Raw genomic sequence first — 17,639 nt, forward strand, 5'->3', positions numbered from 1 at the left:
AATTTAAATTATAAATTAATATTTATTTCTGCATTTATTTATTTATTTTTAAATGATTTTAATTAATGATTTTATTTTTATTTGAATCGTTTAAAAATATTTGAATTTGTTAAAATTAATTAAATGTTTTTCATTTTGGTTATTTTTTGTGCAAATTTTTTATACATTAATTTTATATTATTATATTAACTTTTTCATTATCATAAAATATAATTTTTATGAATGTTAGTTATTGTAAATATTAATTTTTTAATGGACCCCAAACCTTGTTTCCTTCCTCTGGAGTGAATCTGCTGTCATGTATTTATATTCTTCCTCTCTCTCGGTTGAACTCCTCTTGGTTTGCAGACGGCTGTGTCTGTGCTGCCGGTCGGAGAGGAAAGCTCTGCAGAGAAGGTAAGCAGGAGGAGCTTCACCTTTACATCAATGAACTGAGCATCATCATCTTCCTCCTCTCCTCTACAGCCGGTCTCCGATTGGCCAGGAGGACGTTTACGTTGAGGAGACGCGAGGAGACGTGCTCAGGAAACACGTATCTCACAGAGTAAGGGTCAAAGGTCAAACGTCAGGTCAGAGGACTGCTGGATGACGTCACACATTTATATTTAAGCTGCGTTCATGTGTAATGATGTGGAGTTAGTTCCTGTGCTTTTCAAAATAAAAGAGGTGACCTCCAGTCTCTCCACAGAGGGACGTGGCTGTTGATCTCCGGGGGTCTGGCCTCGCTGCTGCTGCTGCACCAGCTGCAAGTCCTCCTGCGGGCCGGGGGCCGCTGGGTCCGCCTGGATTCCATGTGGACCCGCCTCCCGCTGAGCGGCGTCCGGGACGAGCAGCTTCCCCTTCGCCGGAGGACGACCGCCAGTTGCTGACATTTTACTTTTGGGGGGGGCGGGGACCCCTGAAGATACAGAGACGAGTGGATCTGAGGTCACATGACCTGAAGACGGATTACGAGGCACCAGAACCACCAACAGAGGCCCGAGATGCACATGTTGCTTCACATTCATAAACTCTGGTTGGGATTATTATGAAACAAATGGGATCAGGACTCCTCCCCTTTTCAGGTGAAAGTAAAAAGAAATGCTTTTATTGATCATGTTTTGGGGGATAATAAGTTGAAGATATTGAGGAGCTTTAAACTAAAGATGGCGACGATATGTAACGTAAGTACATTTACTCCAGTACTTCAAACACTGTCATATTAAAATATTGGTATTAATTGTGAGTTTTTATTTCTTTATTTAATATAAACTATTATTTAACCAGGTGAGTCACATTGAGATAAAAAAATCTATTTTTCTAAGTTGAAGAAACTAAAAGTCAAGAGACAGTCAATAATGTGCTGTTGAAGGGGTTGTTGTTGTGACGCGTGTAGTTGATATTATGATGTTATTATTTTAATTTTATAATTGTCTTGTACAAACAAAGGCTGTTCTCTCTGACCCGTATGTTTCCGGAGGCGCGGGACGGCTGACGCGTGTCACGTGGAGATGACGTCACGGCGTGATGGCGGTCAGGTGACCGCGCTGGGTCAAGTTATTTGGTTGAGTCAACAATACCGGAAACGGCTGAATATCACTTTTAAAACAAAAGGCTCAAACTTCTTTAAAAAATGTTTGCCTTTCATTAAAAATGTAAACTGTCAAACTAACATCTATTGACAATAGAAGCTAAAAGAAGTGAAGTGGGCTGACATCACAAACACACACACACACGACGCGCTTCTATTAAAAATACTTTTAGAAAAAAAGTCTATATATATAAAATAAACCGGTCTTTTATTTTGGTCAAACAAACCGGAAGACGTGTGACGTCGTCCCGCTGGGTTAAGTGGGGACCAGCGCGCGGCTCTTCAATTCCCCCCTTATGGCTGCAGCGGCGCTCGCGTGGCTGCTCCTGTGGCTCTGCGTCCGGCGGCTCGAGACCACGAACGACCGGTAAGACTTCCGGTTACCGGTTTATACTTATCCGGATATAAATGTCTTCTTTCCGTCATTAGCAGGTAACGCTCCTAAAACTGACTGTTGTGCAACAGCGTCCAAAGGTGAAGCTCTTACGTTGTTATCGGAGTTGTTGAGCTACTTTACAAAGTTTACTAATTTACCGACCGACCCCGAACGCAACATAACGGTCAGTTCTGGTTTCAAATAAGTTGTAAGTCTGAATAAAGTGAACAAACCTCTGGTTGTGTCACATTAAAAACATTCCGTGCTTTAACATGTGATGTTTAAAGACGGATATTTAATATGTGCAGCAAACTAAATTAAGTCTGTCTGTTTTTAGCAGGTTTTGGTTTAATTCCTTGAGGAAACTGATAGTTTCTCTGTTTCTGTGGCTGCCATTGGACACTTTGGCCACTAGGTGGAGACGCTGAGTCACAGCGGAGGAAACATTTTCATTTATTCAGGAGTTGAGCTTCAGTAGAAAGAGAATAAATACAACTTCAAATAAAACTTTAAATGTATCAGTCAGATGTCGTAACAAATGTACACGCGGACACACACACACACGCTCACACACACACGCTCACACGCACTCACACACACACGCTCACACACACAGAAGCTCTCACATGTTCAACCACGCTCACACGCTCACCCACGCTCTCACACACATGCTCACACACGCTCTCACACACGCACGCGCTCACACACACGCACGCGCTCACACACACACGCTCACACACACACGCGCTCACACACACACAAGCTCACACACACACGCTCTCACACACACACGCTCACACACTCTCACACGCTCTCACACACAGACACACTAGTGTGCGTCCTCCCGTCTTGTTTAATAGAAGTCTCTCGTAGGGTTTCTCTGGGCGACGACGTCCTGCGGCCGTACGCCGTCGGTCATGGCCCCGCCCACTCCCACCGCCACGTCAGGGACTGCCAGCCCGCCGTTCACGGGAACGCCACCCACGAGACCCGGCCCGCCTCCACCGGCGTGGGCGGGGCGCCGCCGATGGAGTCCATGGTGTTCGTGTCTGACGTCCCGGGGAGCTCCAGACAGGTCTACGGTCAGTGAGACGAGCTTTATTGATCCGGTGAACAGATCAACAGCTTGACGGCATCGACACTCTTAAAGTGACACGACACTTTTATTAAAAAAATTCACACTTGTTTTAAAGTTCTGTTATCTGCTTGTAATTTACCATTCTTATATATTTCTGCACAAATGTCATTGTTTTTATTCTATTTGTATTGTTTTAATATTTTTTTATTTGTATTTATTGTTATCTATTTTAATTTTTTCTGTCTGTTTTTATTATATTTGTATATGTTTATTGTATTTTTCTAGGTCTGTTTATGTTTTTTAAATTATATTTGTTTTTTCAAGGTATGTTTATTGTTTTTATTATATTTGTATAGGTATATATTTATTGTTTTTATTCTACCTTTTGTTCTTTGTCTGTGTTTTTATTATATATATATTTTTTTAATTCTGTCTTATTATGCAGCGGTCACCTTTATAACGTGTGTAATGACCCTCCTGGTGTTGCGTCACTCCTCCAGGTCACATGACGGTGGTCCGTGATCCCCTCAGGACGCTGTCGGTGTTGGAGCCCGGCGGCCCCGGTGGCTGCGAGAGGAACCGCGGCGCCACGGTGGAAGAGACGGCGAGCGGCGGATGTCTGTTCGCCCAGAACGCCGGATTCTTCCACCCTGAAAAACACTGTTGCCTTGGCAACGTGGTGAGCGACGGCCGGCTGGTGAGGGACAGCGGGGGGGTCCAGAACGCCCAGTTCGGCATCCGGAGGGACGGCAGCCTGGTGGTCGGGTGAGGAGACAATAATAATACTTATTTATATGATTGAATCATTGCATTCAGAAACACAGACATCAATTTATTATTTTAATTTAAAATTATTTTATTTAATTTTTTAAATATAATTTGTAATTTTTGGATTTAAATTTTTTTATATCATTTTTACTTTTTACATTTTTTATCTCATGTTCATAAACTACTTAATTACCTTTAAACAAACCCTGTAAAGAAATGAACATTTTATAACATTATATATAAAAAATATAATAACATATTATTATAATAATAATAGCTTTCATGAAACCCAAGGACGCAAAACAAAGACGTAAATAAACACAACACAGGTAACAGGAGCTCGGGCCGTGGTCAGAGGGGGGTTTGAGGAGTCTTTTGAAGGTGTCCAGAGATGCTGCGTTGAGCTCTATGTATCTATATACAAATATAATTTAATTAAATGTGTTCTAACTAGGGCTTTCAGCGTTAACGCGTTAATCTATGCGATTAATTTGGCCGCGTTAACGCACAAAAATATTTTAACGCAATTAACGCAACTTTGTTTACTTCCGGTGTTCGTTGAAGTTTTTACACTGTTTCCGTTTTTCAAACAATTATTTCTCCGCGAAAATAAGGAGCATAAATCAGTTTAACTCGTGGATGAATCAGTCGTGTTTCCTCCTGCTCCTCCTTCCTCCCGTCTCCCCCTCTGACACACAGAGGAACGGAGGGGCGACGTGTCGGGGGACGCGGCGCGGAAAGAACTCGTCACACGAAACCTTCACCGTGATTGGTCAATCCGTTTGTCTGTCAACATTTCGGGAAAAAAACAACCAATGAACACTCAGTAAATCACAAAGGACCTCCCACCTCACGGGTGAGGCTCATTTAGCAGCCTGTCAGTCAGAGAGCAGAGAACACGGCACCAGGACAACTGAGCCTCATTGAATAGAGCTGAGATTGTTCTGGAATGTTTGATGTAGAACACGTGGGTATGTGTCATATGAAAACGCCTTTAAAAGGTGAATTTAAATTTTTTTGTAGAATGGAGACATGCCCCCAGCCTCCAGAGGGTTAACGTGACATATGTGAATGTCAGTCAGTTCCCAAGGCCACTGGTTCTGCTGTTCAGTGGTAAAGATGACAGGACCAATGGGGTCTCAATATACTTCTTTTTTTTACTAATCTGATGTTTCACTGAAGAAACAATTTATCATCCACAATATTAAATACCTCGCTGGCACTTTATAGGTAGGAGCCTCTTTGAAAACACAGCTCTGTGTGAAGTTTGGTCTTTAAAAAGAAGGAAAAAACTTTTAATCGCGATTAATGAATTTCAAAATGTGCGATTAATTAGTTACATTTTTTTAATCGATTGACAGCCCTAGTTCTAACACGTGTTTGTTTGTGTTTATTTGATCAGGAGCAACAACCAAACGATTTTCAAATGTGTTTTTATTTCACCGCCTTCAACCAGAAGAGTCAATGATTATTTAACATTTCAGTTTCTTCTCGTGTTTGTGTGTTTGTGTGGTTTGAGTTGACCTTGTAGTTATGAATATAAAATACGCTGCAAATGTATACATAGGGTGAGGTTAATAATGATTTTATATATATATATATATAATAATAATACAAAATAAAAGATGAAATCTGATAATAATGCCCTTTTAAATATATATATATTTTTTACAGCTAGTGGCTATTGTGTAATAATACCCCTCCCCCCTCCAGGTACCTGTCCCAGCAGGACGTCCTGGACCAGTCCAACCCGTTCCTGCAGCTGGTCAGCGGTGTGGTCTGGCTGCTGAGGAACGGAGAGCTCTACATCAACCAGAGCCTGGAGGCCGAGTGTGACGCCACGCAGAGGACTGGTACACACACACACACACACACGACTGGTACACACACACACTGTATAAGGTCTCTGTTGCCCCTCAGGGCGGTTCCTCACCTTTGTGGACGTGGTGTCGGCGAGGACGGCGGTGGGCCACGACGGCGAGGGCAACGTGGTCCTGTTCCACATCGACGGTCAGACCGGAGCGAGGGGGTAACTGGGGGGGGGGGTTGGTGTCTCTTTGTAGTTGTTTGGTGTCTCTTTGTAGTTGTTTACTGTCTCTTTGTAGTTGTTCTGTGTCTCTTTGTAGTTGTGTCTCTTTGTAGTTGTTCTGTCTTTTTGTAGTTGTTTGGTGTCTTTTCGTAGTTGTTTGGTGTCTCTTTGTAGTTCTGAGTTTCTTTGTAGTTGTTCTGTGTCTCTTTGTAGTTGTTCTGTGTCTCTTTGTAGTTGTTTGTTGTCTCTTTGTAGTTGTTCTGAGTCTCTTTGTAGTTGTTTGTTGGCTCTTTGTAGTTGTTTGTTGTTTATTGTCTCTTTGTAGTTGTTCTGAGTCTCTTTGTAGTTTGTTGTCTCTTTGTAGTTGTTTATTGTCTCTTTGTAGTTGTTCTGAGTCTCTTTGTAGTTGTTCTGTGTCTCTTTGTAGTTTTCCTGCGTGTGAGTCTCTTCGTGGCCTTCACGTCTCGCTCGGTGACGTTTTGTCTCCTGCAGAGATCAATGAGTAAATCTATTGAGTCGAGTCCCGAGTGATCTGGTGGTAAACGTGATGAGGCAGTCACACGTCCGTTGACCGCTGACCCCTGACGGGTGATTAGTGAGATGAACTCGTGCACCGATCGATTGTATTGATCTGCTCTCCTGCTGCCCTCTGGACCTCCAGACTCAATGACCCCACACACACATACGCCTCACACACACACTTTAATAACATGTATATGTTATTCAAACCACAGAAACACTTTGAGAAGAACATGTTTTATCTGCTGTACAATTTTAAATAATTCTACTCAACTTTTATTTGTGTAGAATATACAGATAGCAGCTCTTCTAGGTCCTTAGAATAATAAATTCATTATCATTATTATCTATGAACTCAGAACATTGAATGTTTAATAAATATACAAGTGCATATATACAAAAAAATTCTCATTTTTTTGATGATTAAAGTGTTTGTGGGACTAAATGTCCTGATCGATCCACACTGACCTCAGATCAGCGTTATTGACTCGAGTCGTCCTCACTGCCACCAGATGGGTCCAAATAAAGTTTATGTAAACATTTAAAATGTCTAATTTTAATCTCTTTTAATTTGTATTTATTATTAAATATAATTAATATTTTTTATTTTTGTTTATTTATTTATTTGTGTATATATGTGTTTTTTTATTCACAAAAAAATTATTTTAAAAAACATATTATACAACCCAATATCACAAATGTGTTGATGCGAACTTTAAAACATGCAACTCGAGTATCTTCAACCCATCTGACAGAAATCTATTATTAATATCTATATGTTGTTGTTGTTGCCCAGGATGAACCTCTGGGAGGTGGCTGAGTCCCTGAGGGGCTACGGCGTCATCAACGCCATCAACCTGGACGGAGGCGGGTCCTCCACCTACGTGGCCAATGGCTCCCTGGCCAGCTACCCCTCCGACCACTGGTGAGCCGTTAGCCCTCGTCCAATCAAACCACCTCCGCCGCCAGGTGTTACACCGATCTCTGTCCCCCCCCCAGTAAACCAGACAGCAGGTGGCGCTGTGCTCGGACCGTCTCCACCGTCTTGTGCGTCCACCCGCGGCGCTGCGAGCCGGCGGACTGCGGCGGCCACGGAGACTGCGTGGACGGCCGCTGCCGGTGCCGGCCGGGCTGGCGGGGCGCCGCCTGCGACGCTGCGGTCTGTCGGCCCGCCGCCTGCGGGCCTCATGGGGTCTGCACCGCCGGTAAGTGGAGGAGGAGGAGCCGATAACTGGTTAATCTGCTCTCCCCTAGTGGCAGAAAGAGAGCACTACAGGATGGAGAGTTCATTTTATCATATTTATTGTTTGTGCACTGACTTTGGCCAACTATGCTGTGTGTTAATGACTTAAACTTTAATATTATAATTAATAATTGCATTAAAAAAATACATAGTTAAGATTTATTTTCTTTATTTTCTTTATTTTTATTTGTTAATTTTAATTTTAATCGAGCATTTTGTTTATCTGTATTTATTGACTTTACATTTCTCGTGACAAACTGATTTTTTTTTGTCTTATCAATTTAGAGATTGTTGTCCTATTTATAAAAACATTATTCTCAGTATTCTCTGAAACAAATTAACTTTTAAATCTAATGGGTCAACAACAGGAAATAAGACTTTATGTAATGTTCACTCTTATGAATAATACAAAATGATTGGCTCATGTTTTATAAGATAATGCCTCATTTTACATGTTAAATATATCCCAAAAAATGGTTATACTAGTTATAGAAGAAAATAATAAAATATATAAGAAATGATAATAATATATTTAATAATAATAAATTGTCTCAATGTCACTAATGAACCGGAGGAAAAGTCTTGATGACGTCTGTTAGGTAGAGATTTGATCTCCTTGTTTGTGTTGCAGAGGGTTGTGGCTGTGAAGCTGGATGGAGAGGAAAGAACTGCAGCCAAGGTGACACACACACACACACACACACACACACATTAGCCCATAACCTAAACCCAAAGACTCACGCCAGCATTTAAAATATCATTTTTTCCCCCGTCAATTAATTTCAATGGAATTCGCTGAAACGTTGTTTTGTGTGTGTCTCAGTGTGTCCTCTGGGGTTCTTCGGCCCGTCCTGCGCTGAGGAGTGTGTCTGTGAGGACGAGTGTCCATGTGACCCGCAGTCAGGAAGCTGCAACGCCACCCTGCGAGGAGAGGCCAACTACACGTTACACAGAGGTAACACACACACATACACACACACATTCACATCCTTTTGTTTTATAGAGGTAAAGGAAGGAATGACTTAAAACACGTATAAGTTATATAATAACTCGTCTTCATAGCTGTTTTGAAGCTTCAAGTTCTGTTTTTTGGCCGTCGCCATTTTGGATTTTTGCAACCAGTAAACAGGAAGTGACCACATTGGGGCCCGAGGACGCCGTGGCAGAGACGCTGTGTGTAGATAAACGTCTGAACTAAGGTTCATCTCAATCAATCCAATATGTGTGAACCTCAGTCTGAAGCCAACGGGGGAAAAAAGTCTGGTTGCAAAAACACAAAAACAAGATGGCGACGACCAAAACGCTGAATTCTCGGCTTCAAAGTGAGGTCGAACCGACGAGAGGCGTCGGCTCACGGCACGCTCCTTCAGTTAGGCCTAAGAAGTTACAAACGACTTATTATGGAACGTTTGTGAGCATAGGGGCAATTATCATGCTATATTTGGGTTAATAACTGATTAGTTCTTCTTCTCTTTCTTCTTCACTTTCTTCTTCTCTTCCTCCACAGCTGGACGATGTTTGGCCAAACGGATGTTTACACTTTGGAGACGAGACGAAGAAGCTCGGAGAGAACGGCCTCGTCTGACAGAGTAAGAGTCAAAGGTCGAGTCACGTGACCTCCCATGAACCCAGGAGTCGCCCCCTGGTGGTGAGAGAGAATGCAGCTTCAACACATGAAGCATAGACTTCTATACAACCGGAGGAGTCGCCCCCTGGTGGTGAGGAGAGAGAATGCAGCTTCAACACATGAAGCATAGACTTCTATACAACCGGAGGAGTCGCCCCCTGGTGGTGAGGAGAGAGAATGCAGCTTCAACACATGAAGCATAGACTTCTATACAACCGGAGGAGTCGCCCCCTGGTGGTCAGAAGGGAGAATGCAGCTTTAACACATGAAGCATAGAATTCTATACAACCAGAGGAGCCCCCTGGTGGTCAGGAGAGAGAATGCAGCTTCAACACATGAATCATAGACTTCTATACAACCAGAGGAGTCGCCCCCTGGTGGTCAGGAGAGAGAATGCAGCTCTAACACATGAAGCATATACTTCTATACAACCGGAGGAGTCGCCCCCTGGTGGTCAGGAGAGGGAATGCAGCTTTAACACATGAAGCGTAGACTTCTATACAACCAGAGGAGTCGCCCCCTGGTGGTCAGGAGAGAGAATGCAGCTTTAACACATGAAGCATAGACTTCTATACAACCAGAGGAGTCTCCCCCTGGTGGCCAGGAGGGAGAATGCAGCTTTAACACATGAAGCACAGACTAATATAAGATTGATTTAATGATTTATTGATTTCTAAAGTTCACGACATGTTTTTATGGAACATGATATCCTGCTTCACGCCACATGTTGTTGTTGTTTACATTCTGACCGTCTCTCCCTAGGAGCGCCTGGCTGGCCCTCAGCTCCTCTCTGGCCGCTCTGCTGCTCCTCAGTCTGCTGCTTCACCTCCTCCGGGCGTGGCGAGGCTCGGTGGCGCCGTGCGCCGCCCCCGCCATCGAGCGCCCGGAGTACTCCTACGTCCCGCTGAGCCGCGTCAACGGAGCGGCCGGCGCCGGGAAGTCCTGCTCGCTGTTGGAGGACTCGGACTCTCAGGACGAGATCTGGTCCCCGTCGGAGGAGGGGGGGTCGTAGCCCGGTGGGGGGGAGCGGCGCCGAGTGAAGACGCCACGAGAAACGTCTGAAACACTTAAACTTCCAATCCTGCTGGAAGGAAAAGGAAGGAAAGGACCAAAGGAAAGGAAGAGAAGGAAGGAAATGGGGAAGGAAGAGAAAGGAAAGGGAAACTGGAAGGGAAGGAAGGAAAAGAAGAATCGAAGGAAGGAAAGAAAGGGAGGGAAAAGGAAGGGAATGTAGAAGGAATAGCAAGGAGGGAGGGAGGGAGGGAAGGAATGGAAGAATTAGGATGGATGGGGAAGGAAAAGTAAGGCATGGGAAGCAAGGAAGGAAATGGAGAAAGGAAGGGGATGGAAAAGGGAGGAAGGAAAGGGAGGGAGAAGGAAAAGATAGGAAGTAAAGAGAAGGAAGGAAGTAGAAGCTCCAGGACTCCTCTTCCTCCTCGTGGACAGGAAGTAGCGATGAAGACCAACAGCGACATTACAATCAATACTTTGATGTCCAGGATCAGAAAGGTCAAAGGTCGCCACTCGAGCGGCCGGGCTAACGACCTCTGCTGATGTGTTTTGTGACTTTTACAGATATTATAAACGCGTTCAGTCGACTAAATTACAAAAGAAATGTCGACAAAATATCCATGAAAATGAGTATGTTTATTTAATATTCTAAACATGGTGGCGTCTTCTTCTTCAGGGGTCTAAAAACAACTCCTTTTTTATTTAGTTCCTCTTATTTAATTACTGATGACATCACAGTTTAATCTTGTGTTGAATTACAGAAACCAGGATCCTGGGTTGAACTGACGATGACCTTTGACCTCGAAACGTTACTGAGTTTTATTTTAGTTTTCTTATCGACAATTTTATTTAATTTGTTTTTATGTATTTGTCAAACATCCCTGAACTCCTGAATGTAACGACGGCGTTAAAGAATAAATCATCCAGACCGCCAACGTTTCTGCTCCTGTCGTTTTGTAAATGTCCCTCGTGGTGAAGTCAGAGGGCATTCTGGGTACCTAGACCAGGACCAGAGGGTACCTAGACCAGGACCAGAGGGTACCTAGACCAGGACCAGAGGGTACCTAGACCAGGACCAGAGGGTACCTAGACCAGACCAGAGGGTATCTAGACCAGGACCAGAGGACCAGAGTCCTCTTCATGCGGTGTGTATTTATGTGGATCGAGGGTTTTGTGAGTCATCAGGTTTTTGTTTGGACGTTCCAGGTCAGCGGAGGCCGAGGCTTCACCTGCAGGTCACTGCACCCTTTGGGGGGCTTTGAGTTTACGCGACCTCTGACCTCCACGTGACCTCTGACCTCCGCAAGCCAACATGATAACCAGACGTTCTAGTTTCCCGAGTGTCTTCTTCTTGATAAATGATTACTTATATATATTACTTCATTTTCAGTTTGTTTTGCCCCACACACACACACACACACATGAAGAAGACCCGCCCTCCTCTGCCTCTGATTGGTCAAAGCTTGTTGCCTTCTGTTAATTAGATGCAGCTCTGTTGTAGATGTTCCCATGCCGTGTCATAACTCAACTCCACGTTAACCCCAATGTTGATGTGTTTAGTAAAAATGGAATCTAAGAATTTAACCTGCAAAAAATGTGTCGCTAAAAGCATAAAAAGCCTTTTCTCTTAAACTCCTCTTTGAGAAATATAAACTCAATTTATTTTATAGAAAGTCAAACTTCTCCTGAAGACGTTTGAATCAAAGAAGAGTGAACACGCTCCGCCGTGCGCTGAAGTTTGTTTCTCATTTGATAATATGACAACATGTGAATGATGTTGTGTTTAGGAGGTGGATGCAGAGGCTCCTCCCCTCAGGGAGGAGTGAGGAAACACTGTTATTCACGGGGAGGGTGAGAACCAATGGGCTGCCGGCGCTCTGCCCGTTGTCCCGCCTCCTGACTGATGCAACGCAGCAGGAGGATGTCACTCAGGAACGTCTGCTTTCATCAGTTTATGGTAAATTTCTTTGTGGTTGTAGTGTGTCTCTTTGTGGTTGTTTTGTGTCTCTTTGTGGTTGTTTTGTGTCTCTTTGTGGTTGTTTATTGTCTCTTTGTGGTTGTTTTGTGTCTCTTTGTAGTTGTGTGTCTCTTTGTGGTTGTTTTGTGTCTTTGTAGTTGTGTGTCTCTTTGTAGTTGTTTATTGTCTCTGTGGTTGTTGTGTGTCTCTTTGTAGTTGTGTTGTGACTCTTTGTAGTTGTTTATTGTCTCTTTGTGGTTGTTTTGTGTCTCTTTGTAGTTGTTTGTTTATTGGTGGTTGTTTTGAGTGTCTACGTAGTATGACAACTGAAGTCGTGTATTTTGAAGTATATTTTAGAGGAATGCAAACAGCAGCTGAATCAACACTTCAAATAATTGTGAATTCACTTTTAAATCTCTTGTTGTGACCCACACAGTGTACAGTGTGTGTGTGTGTTTTACTCTTAATATCCTGCAGTTTACTTTTATTTTATTAAATGTAACATTCATTTCTATTTATTTATATTATTTTGCGCTGGTGCAAGTATTACTTTATGTTGTTTACATACGTTTCTATCTTTTACTTTTTTAAGTAGTTTTTCCTTTTGATGTAATGTGTTTGTTCTTTGGGATCAATAAAGTTATTTTCTTCTCTTATTCTGAAATCGTGAATACTTCTACTTTGGGCCTTTTAAGTATTTATTGATGCCGGTACTTTTGTACCGCAGGACGCTCTACATGACTCACGAAGGGTTCGTTGGCAACAACACGAGGTCGTTGACCCCGACTGTGCTCACATTGTGCAACACACACACACACATGCACACACACACACAGTAAACATTAGCCAGACTGTAAAGGCGGGAGCAGGCTGTGCATTGTTGTGACGAATGAAAGTGACACGCTACCGTGATCACTTATTATGTCGGCAAACAGGACATTTTGTCCAGGGGACACACACACACACTCACACACACACCCTGAACACCTTGTGTGCTTTTTTTACTCCCATAGTAAAAACGTATTGTTGTTAATTATTTGTGTCTCTTTGTGTTGTGTTGTGTGTCTTTGTGTTGTGTTGATTGTCTACGTAGTTTTTGTGTCTGTTTTGTATCTTTGTGTTTATTTGAAGCCTTGTTGTGGCTCTTCATCTTTGAAGTTCATGTTTCTTTGTCGTCGTTTGAGTCTCTGTGAATCTCTGAGTGACATGTTCCTAGAACACGTACCAGCCGGCTGCCTTATCTTCTCAAAACTAATCAACGAAAAGTGGTAAATCATCCCCGTGACCCGGTAAGTGGTTCTTCCCACGAACCGGAGCACATTGGTCGGGGACTACTTTCAGCGGCGGATGAATCTTCAATTAGCCGACTGAGAAGCAGAGAGCTGGTGTCCAGGGTTGTTTGTGTGGAGTTCCAGGTGAGAGTGATGCAACACGAGGAACAGGAAGTGAGCGTTTCTTATCGGCGTTGTGATGTCGGAGCGGCACACGCGTGACCTTGTTGTGTGGGAATGGAAAATAATGTCGAGCGACATGTTATCCATGTGGGTTTTTCCCCACGTTGAATTTATTTACTTTATTTTTATTTCTGTTTCTGATCTGGAATGATTCACACACACACACACACACACACACACACTCTGCCGGGCTTCTGGGCTCAGTCCCCATCGTTTCCCAGAAGGTGGAGAAGTTAAAACAAACATTAAGAAGCTCAACAGTCACTTTTCTTATAGCATATATTTTATGTCACATTAAAGTTTGAGTTTTGTATTAAAAGCAAAGTCTGTTCATTTATTTGTTTTCCTCTTTTTGCATCATGTCGAATGGTAAATAATATACTTTTTACTGTAATTTAGAGGTACAATGTACTTTTTACTGTACTACAGAGGTACATGTAGCACTGATGATATTCTTCATCACACTAGAGACACTTTTTTCTTTGTATTTCCTCGATTAGTCCATAAAAAGGTCTTTGAACATATTTTTAAACTTGTTTTTATGACCAAGAATGCAGAAAATCGTGTGATTTGTAAACATCGTCACAGGTTTAGGTTTCTGAGGCAGCCTCCATGTTATAGAGGCCCTGTGTGAAGATATCAGCCTTTGAATGGAGGGCAGTGGGGGGTAGCATGAGGCAGTGGGGGTAGCATGAGGCAGAGGGGTAGCATGAGGCAGTGGGGGTGGCATGAGGCAGTGGGGGTAGCATGAGGCAGAGGGGGGTAGCATGAGGCAGTGGGGGGTAGCATGAGGCAGTGGGGGTAGCATGAGGCAGAGGGGTAGCATGAGGCAGAGGGGGTAGCATGAGGCAGTGGGGGTAGCATGAGGCAGAGGGGGGTAGCATGAGGCAGTGGGGTAGCATGAGGCAGAGGGGTAGCATGAGGCAGTGGGGGGTAGCATGAGGCAGTGGGGGTAGCATGAGGCAGAGGGGGTAGCATGAGGCAGTGGGGGTAGCATGAGGCAGTGGGGGTAGCATGAGGCAGTGGGGGTAGCATGAGGCAGTGGGGGGTAGCATGAGGCAGTGGGTGTAGCATGAGGCAGTGGGTAGCATGAGGCAGTGGGGGTAGCATGAGGCAGAGGGGTAGCATGAGGCAGTGGGGTAGCATGAGGCAGTGGTAGCATGGGGGTAAGAGGGGTAGCATGAGGCAGTGGGGGTAGCATGAGGCAGTGGGGGTAGCATGAGGCAGTGGGTGGGTAGCATGAGGCAGTGGGGTAGCATGAGCGGGGGGGTAGCATGAGGCAGTGGGTAGCATGAGGCAGAGTGGGGTAGCATGAGGCAGTGGGGGTAGCATGAGGCAGTGGGGGTAGCATGAGGCAGTGGGGGTAGCATGAGGCAGTCTGTGTTGGGGGGGGTAGCATGAGGCAGTGGGGGGTAGCATGAGTGGGTAGCATGAGGCAGTGGGGGGTAGCATGAGGCAGTGGGGGGTATGAGGCAGTGGGGCAGCATGAGGCAGTGGGGTAGCATGAGGCAGTCGGGGGTAGCATGAGGCAGTGGGGGCAGCATGAGGCAGAGGGGGTAGCATGAGGCAGTGGGGGGTAGCATGAGGCAGTGGGGGTAGCATGAGGCAGTGGGGGGTAGCATGAGGCAGAGGGGTAGCATGAGGCAGTGGGGGGTAGCATGAGGCAGTGGGGGTAGCATGAGGCAGAGGGGGTAGCATGAGGCAGTGGGGGGGAGGATGAGGGAGAGGGGGGAGCATGAGGCAGTGGGGGTAGCATGAGGCAGAGGGGGGTAGCATGAGGCAGTGGGGGGTAGCATGAGGCAGTGGGGGGTAGCATGAGGCAGTGGGGGTAGCATGAGGCAGTGGGGGTAGCATGAGGCAGTGGGGGGTAGCATGAGGCAGGGGGGGTAGCATGAGGCAGTGGGGTAGCATGAGGCAGTGGAGGTAGCATGAGGCAGTGTGGGTAGCATGAGGCAGTGGGGTTAGCATGAGGCAGAGGGGTAGCATGAGGCAGTGGGGGTAGCATGAGGCAGTGGGGGTAGCATGAGGCAGAGGGGGGTAGCATGAGGCAGTGGGGTAGCATGAGGCAGAGGGGGTTGGGGGTAGCATGAGGCAGTGGGGTAGCATGATGCAGAGGGGGTAGCATGAGGCAGAGGGGGTAGCATGAGGCAGTGGGGGTAGCATGAGGCAGTGGGGGTAGCATGAGGCAGTGGGGGTAGCATGAGGCAGTGGGGGTAGCATGAGGCAGAGGGGGGTAGCATGAGGCAGTGGGGGTAGCATGAGGCAGTGGGGGTAGCATGAGGCAGTGGGTGAGGCAGGGGGGCATGAGGCAGTGGGGTAGCATGAGGCAGTGGGGGTAGCATGAGGCAGTGGGGTAGCATGAGGCAGTGGGGGTAGCATGAGGCAGAGGGGGTAGCATGAGGCAGTGGGGGTAGCATGAGGCAGTGGGGGTAGCATGAGGCAGAGGGGTAGCATGAGGCAGTGGGGGTAGCATGAGGCAGTGGGGTAGCATGAGGCAGTGGGGGTAACATGAGGCAGTGGGGATAGAATGAGGCAGTGGGGGTAGCATGAGGCAGTGGGGTGGCATGAGGCAGTGGGGTAGCATGAGGCATGAGGCAGTGGGGGTAGCATGAGGCAGTGGGCGGTAGCATGAGGCAGAGGGGGTAGCATGAGGCAGTGGGGTAGCATGAGGCAGTGGGGTAGCATGAGGCAGTGGGGGTAGCATGAGGCAGTGGGGGTGGCATGAGGGAGTGGGGTAGCATGAGGCAGTGGGGGTAGCATGAGGCAGTGGGGGTAGCATGAGGCAGTGGGGGGTAGCATGAGGCAGTGGGGGTAGCATGAGGCAGTGGGGGTAGCATGAGGCAGTGGGGGCAGCATGAGGCAGGGGGTAGCATGAGGCAGTGGGGGTAGCATGAGGCAGAGGGGTAGCATGAGGCAGTGGGGGTAGCATGAGGCAGGGGGTAGCATGAGGCAGTGGGGGTAGCATGAGGCAGAGGGGGTAGCATGAGGCAGAGGGGTAGCATGAGGCAGTGGGGGTAGCATGAGGCAGAGGGGGTAGCATGAGGCAGAGGGTAGCATGAGGCAGTGGGGGTAGTGAGGCAGGGGTAGCATGAGGCAGAGGGGTAGCATGAGGCAGAGGGGCAGCATGAGGCAGAGGGGTAGCATGAGGCAGTGGGGGGTAGCATGAGGCAGAGGGGTAGCATGAGGCAGTGGGTGTGGGGGTAGCATGAGGCAGGGGGGTAGCATGAGGCAGTGGGGGTAGCATGAGGCAGAGGGGGTAGCATGAGGCAGTGGGGTAGCATGAGGCAGTGGGGTAGCATGAGGCAGTGGGGGTAGCATGAGGCAGTGGGTGTTGGGGGGGGGTAGCATGAGGCAGTGGGGGTAGCATGAGGCAGAGGGGGTAGCATGAGGCAGTGGGCGTAGCATGAGGCAGTGGGGGTAGCATGAGGCAGTGGGGTGGCAGGGGTAGCATGAGGCAGTGGGGGTAGCATGAGGCAGAGGGGTTAGCATGAGGCAGTGGGTGTTGGGGGAGGGGGGTAGCATGAGGCAGAGGGGGTAGCATGAGGCAGTGGGGGTAGCATGAGGCAGTGGGTGTTGGGGGGGGGTAGCATGAGGCAGAGGGGTAGCATGAGGCAGTGGGGGGTAGCATGAGGCAGAGGGGTAGCATGAGGCAGTGGGGGTAGCATGAGGCAGAGTGGGGTAGCATGAGGCAGTGGGTGTTGGGGGGGGTAGCATGAGGCAGTGGGGGTAGCATGAGGCAGAGGGGGTAGCATGAGGCAGTGGGGGTAGCATGAGGCAGTGGGGGTAGCATGAGGCAGAGGGGTAGCATGAGGCAGTGGGGGTAGCATGAGCCAGTGGGGGTAGCATGAGGCAGAGGGGGTAGCATGGGGCAGTGGGGGTAGCATGAGGCAGTGGGGTAGCATGAGGCAGAGGGGTAGGATGAGGCAGTGGGGGTAGCATGAGGCAGAGGGGTAGCATGAGGCAGTGGGGGGAAGCATGAGGCAGAGGGGGGTAGCATGAGGCAGTGG

At 46.8% G+C, this 17,639-nt stretch overlaps 2 protein-coding genes across 4 annotated transcripts in view; both read left to right on the forward strand.

The window, feature by feature from the left end:
* Positions 1-2,910, forward strand: part of LOC130213192 (N-acetylglucosamine-1-phosphodiester alpha-N-acetylglucosaminidase-like) — a gene marked incomplete at its 5' end in the record, with an annotated part of 3,569 nt that extends 659 nt beyond the window's left edge. The window contains 3 exons of the mRNA XM_056444657.1: positions 349-544; positions 689-1,937; positions 2,820-2,910. Coding sequence (XP_056300632.1) covers positions 349-544; positions 689-869 — 377 coding nt within the window. The remainder of the gene's footprint in view (positions 1-348; positions 545-688; positions 1,938-2,819) is intronic.
* On the forward strand, positions 2,055-11,156 carry LOC130187924 (N-acetylglucosamine-1-phosphodiester alpha-N-acetylglucosaminidase-like). Of its 3 annotated transcripts, XM_056405899.1 has the most exons (10): positions 2,055-3,028; positions 3,525-3,789; positions 5,506-5,645; positions 5,713-5,821; positions 7,137-7,265; positions 7,340-7,545; positions 8,215-8,262; positions 8,407-8,538; positions 9,091-9,172; positions 9,973-11,156. In XM_056405899.1, exons 1-10 carry the CDS (start codon positions 2,485-2,487, stop codon positions 10,220-10,222), a joined length of 1,905 nt encoding a protein of 634 aa, XP_056261874.1. In that variant the 5' UTR covers positions 2,055-2,484; the 3' UTR covers positions 10,223-11,156. The 3 variants fall into 3 exon arrangements, with proteins under 3 accessions (XP_056261874.1, XP_056261873.1, XP_056261875.1); XM_056405898.1 differs by having other exon boundaries at positions 2,057-3,028; positions 5,506-5,802; XM_056405900.1 differs by lacking the exon at positions 2,055-3,028 and having other exon boundaries at positions 3,477-3,789; positions 5,506-5,802.
* The last annotated feature ends 6,483 nt before the right edge of the window (positions 11,157-17,639 follow it).

Source organism: Pseudoliparis swirei, chromosome 22, assembly GCF_029220125.1.
Source record: "Pseudoliparis swirei isolate HS2019 ecotype Mariana Trench chromosome 22, NWPU_hadal_v1, whole genome shotgun sequence".
NCBI lineage: Eukaryota > Metazoa > Chordata > Actinopteri > Perciformes > Liparidae > Pseudoliparis > Pseudoliparis swirei.

Excerpts from the sequence above, each read along its gene's own strand:
- LOC130187924 (XM_056405898.1), top strand. The coding sequence starts at position 2,485 with ATGTACACGCGGACACACACACACACGCTCACACACACACGCTCACAC. Across the intron at positions 5,803-7,136 it reads GGTCCTGTTCCACATCGACG|GATGAACCTCTGGGAGGTGG; the intron begins GTCAGACCGGAG and ends GTTGTTGCCCAG. Across the intron at positions 8,539-9,090 it reads CAACTACACGTTACACAGAG|CTGGACGATGTTTGGCCAAA; the intron begins GTAACACACACA and ends CTTCCTCCACAG.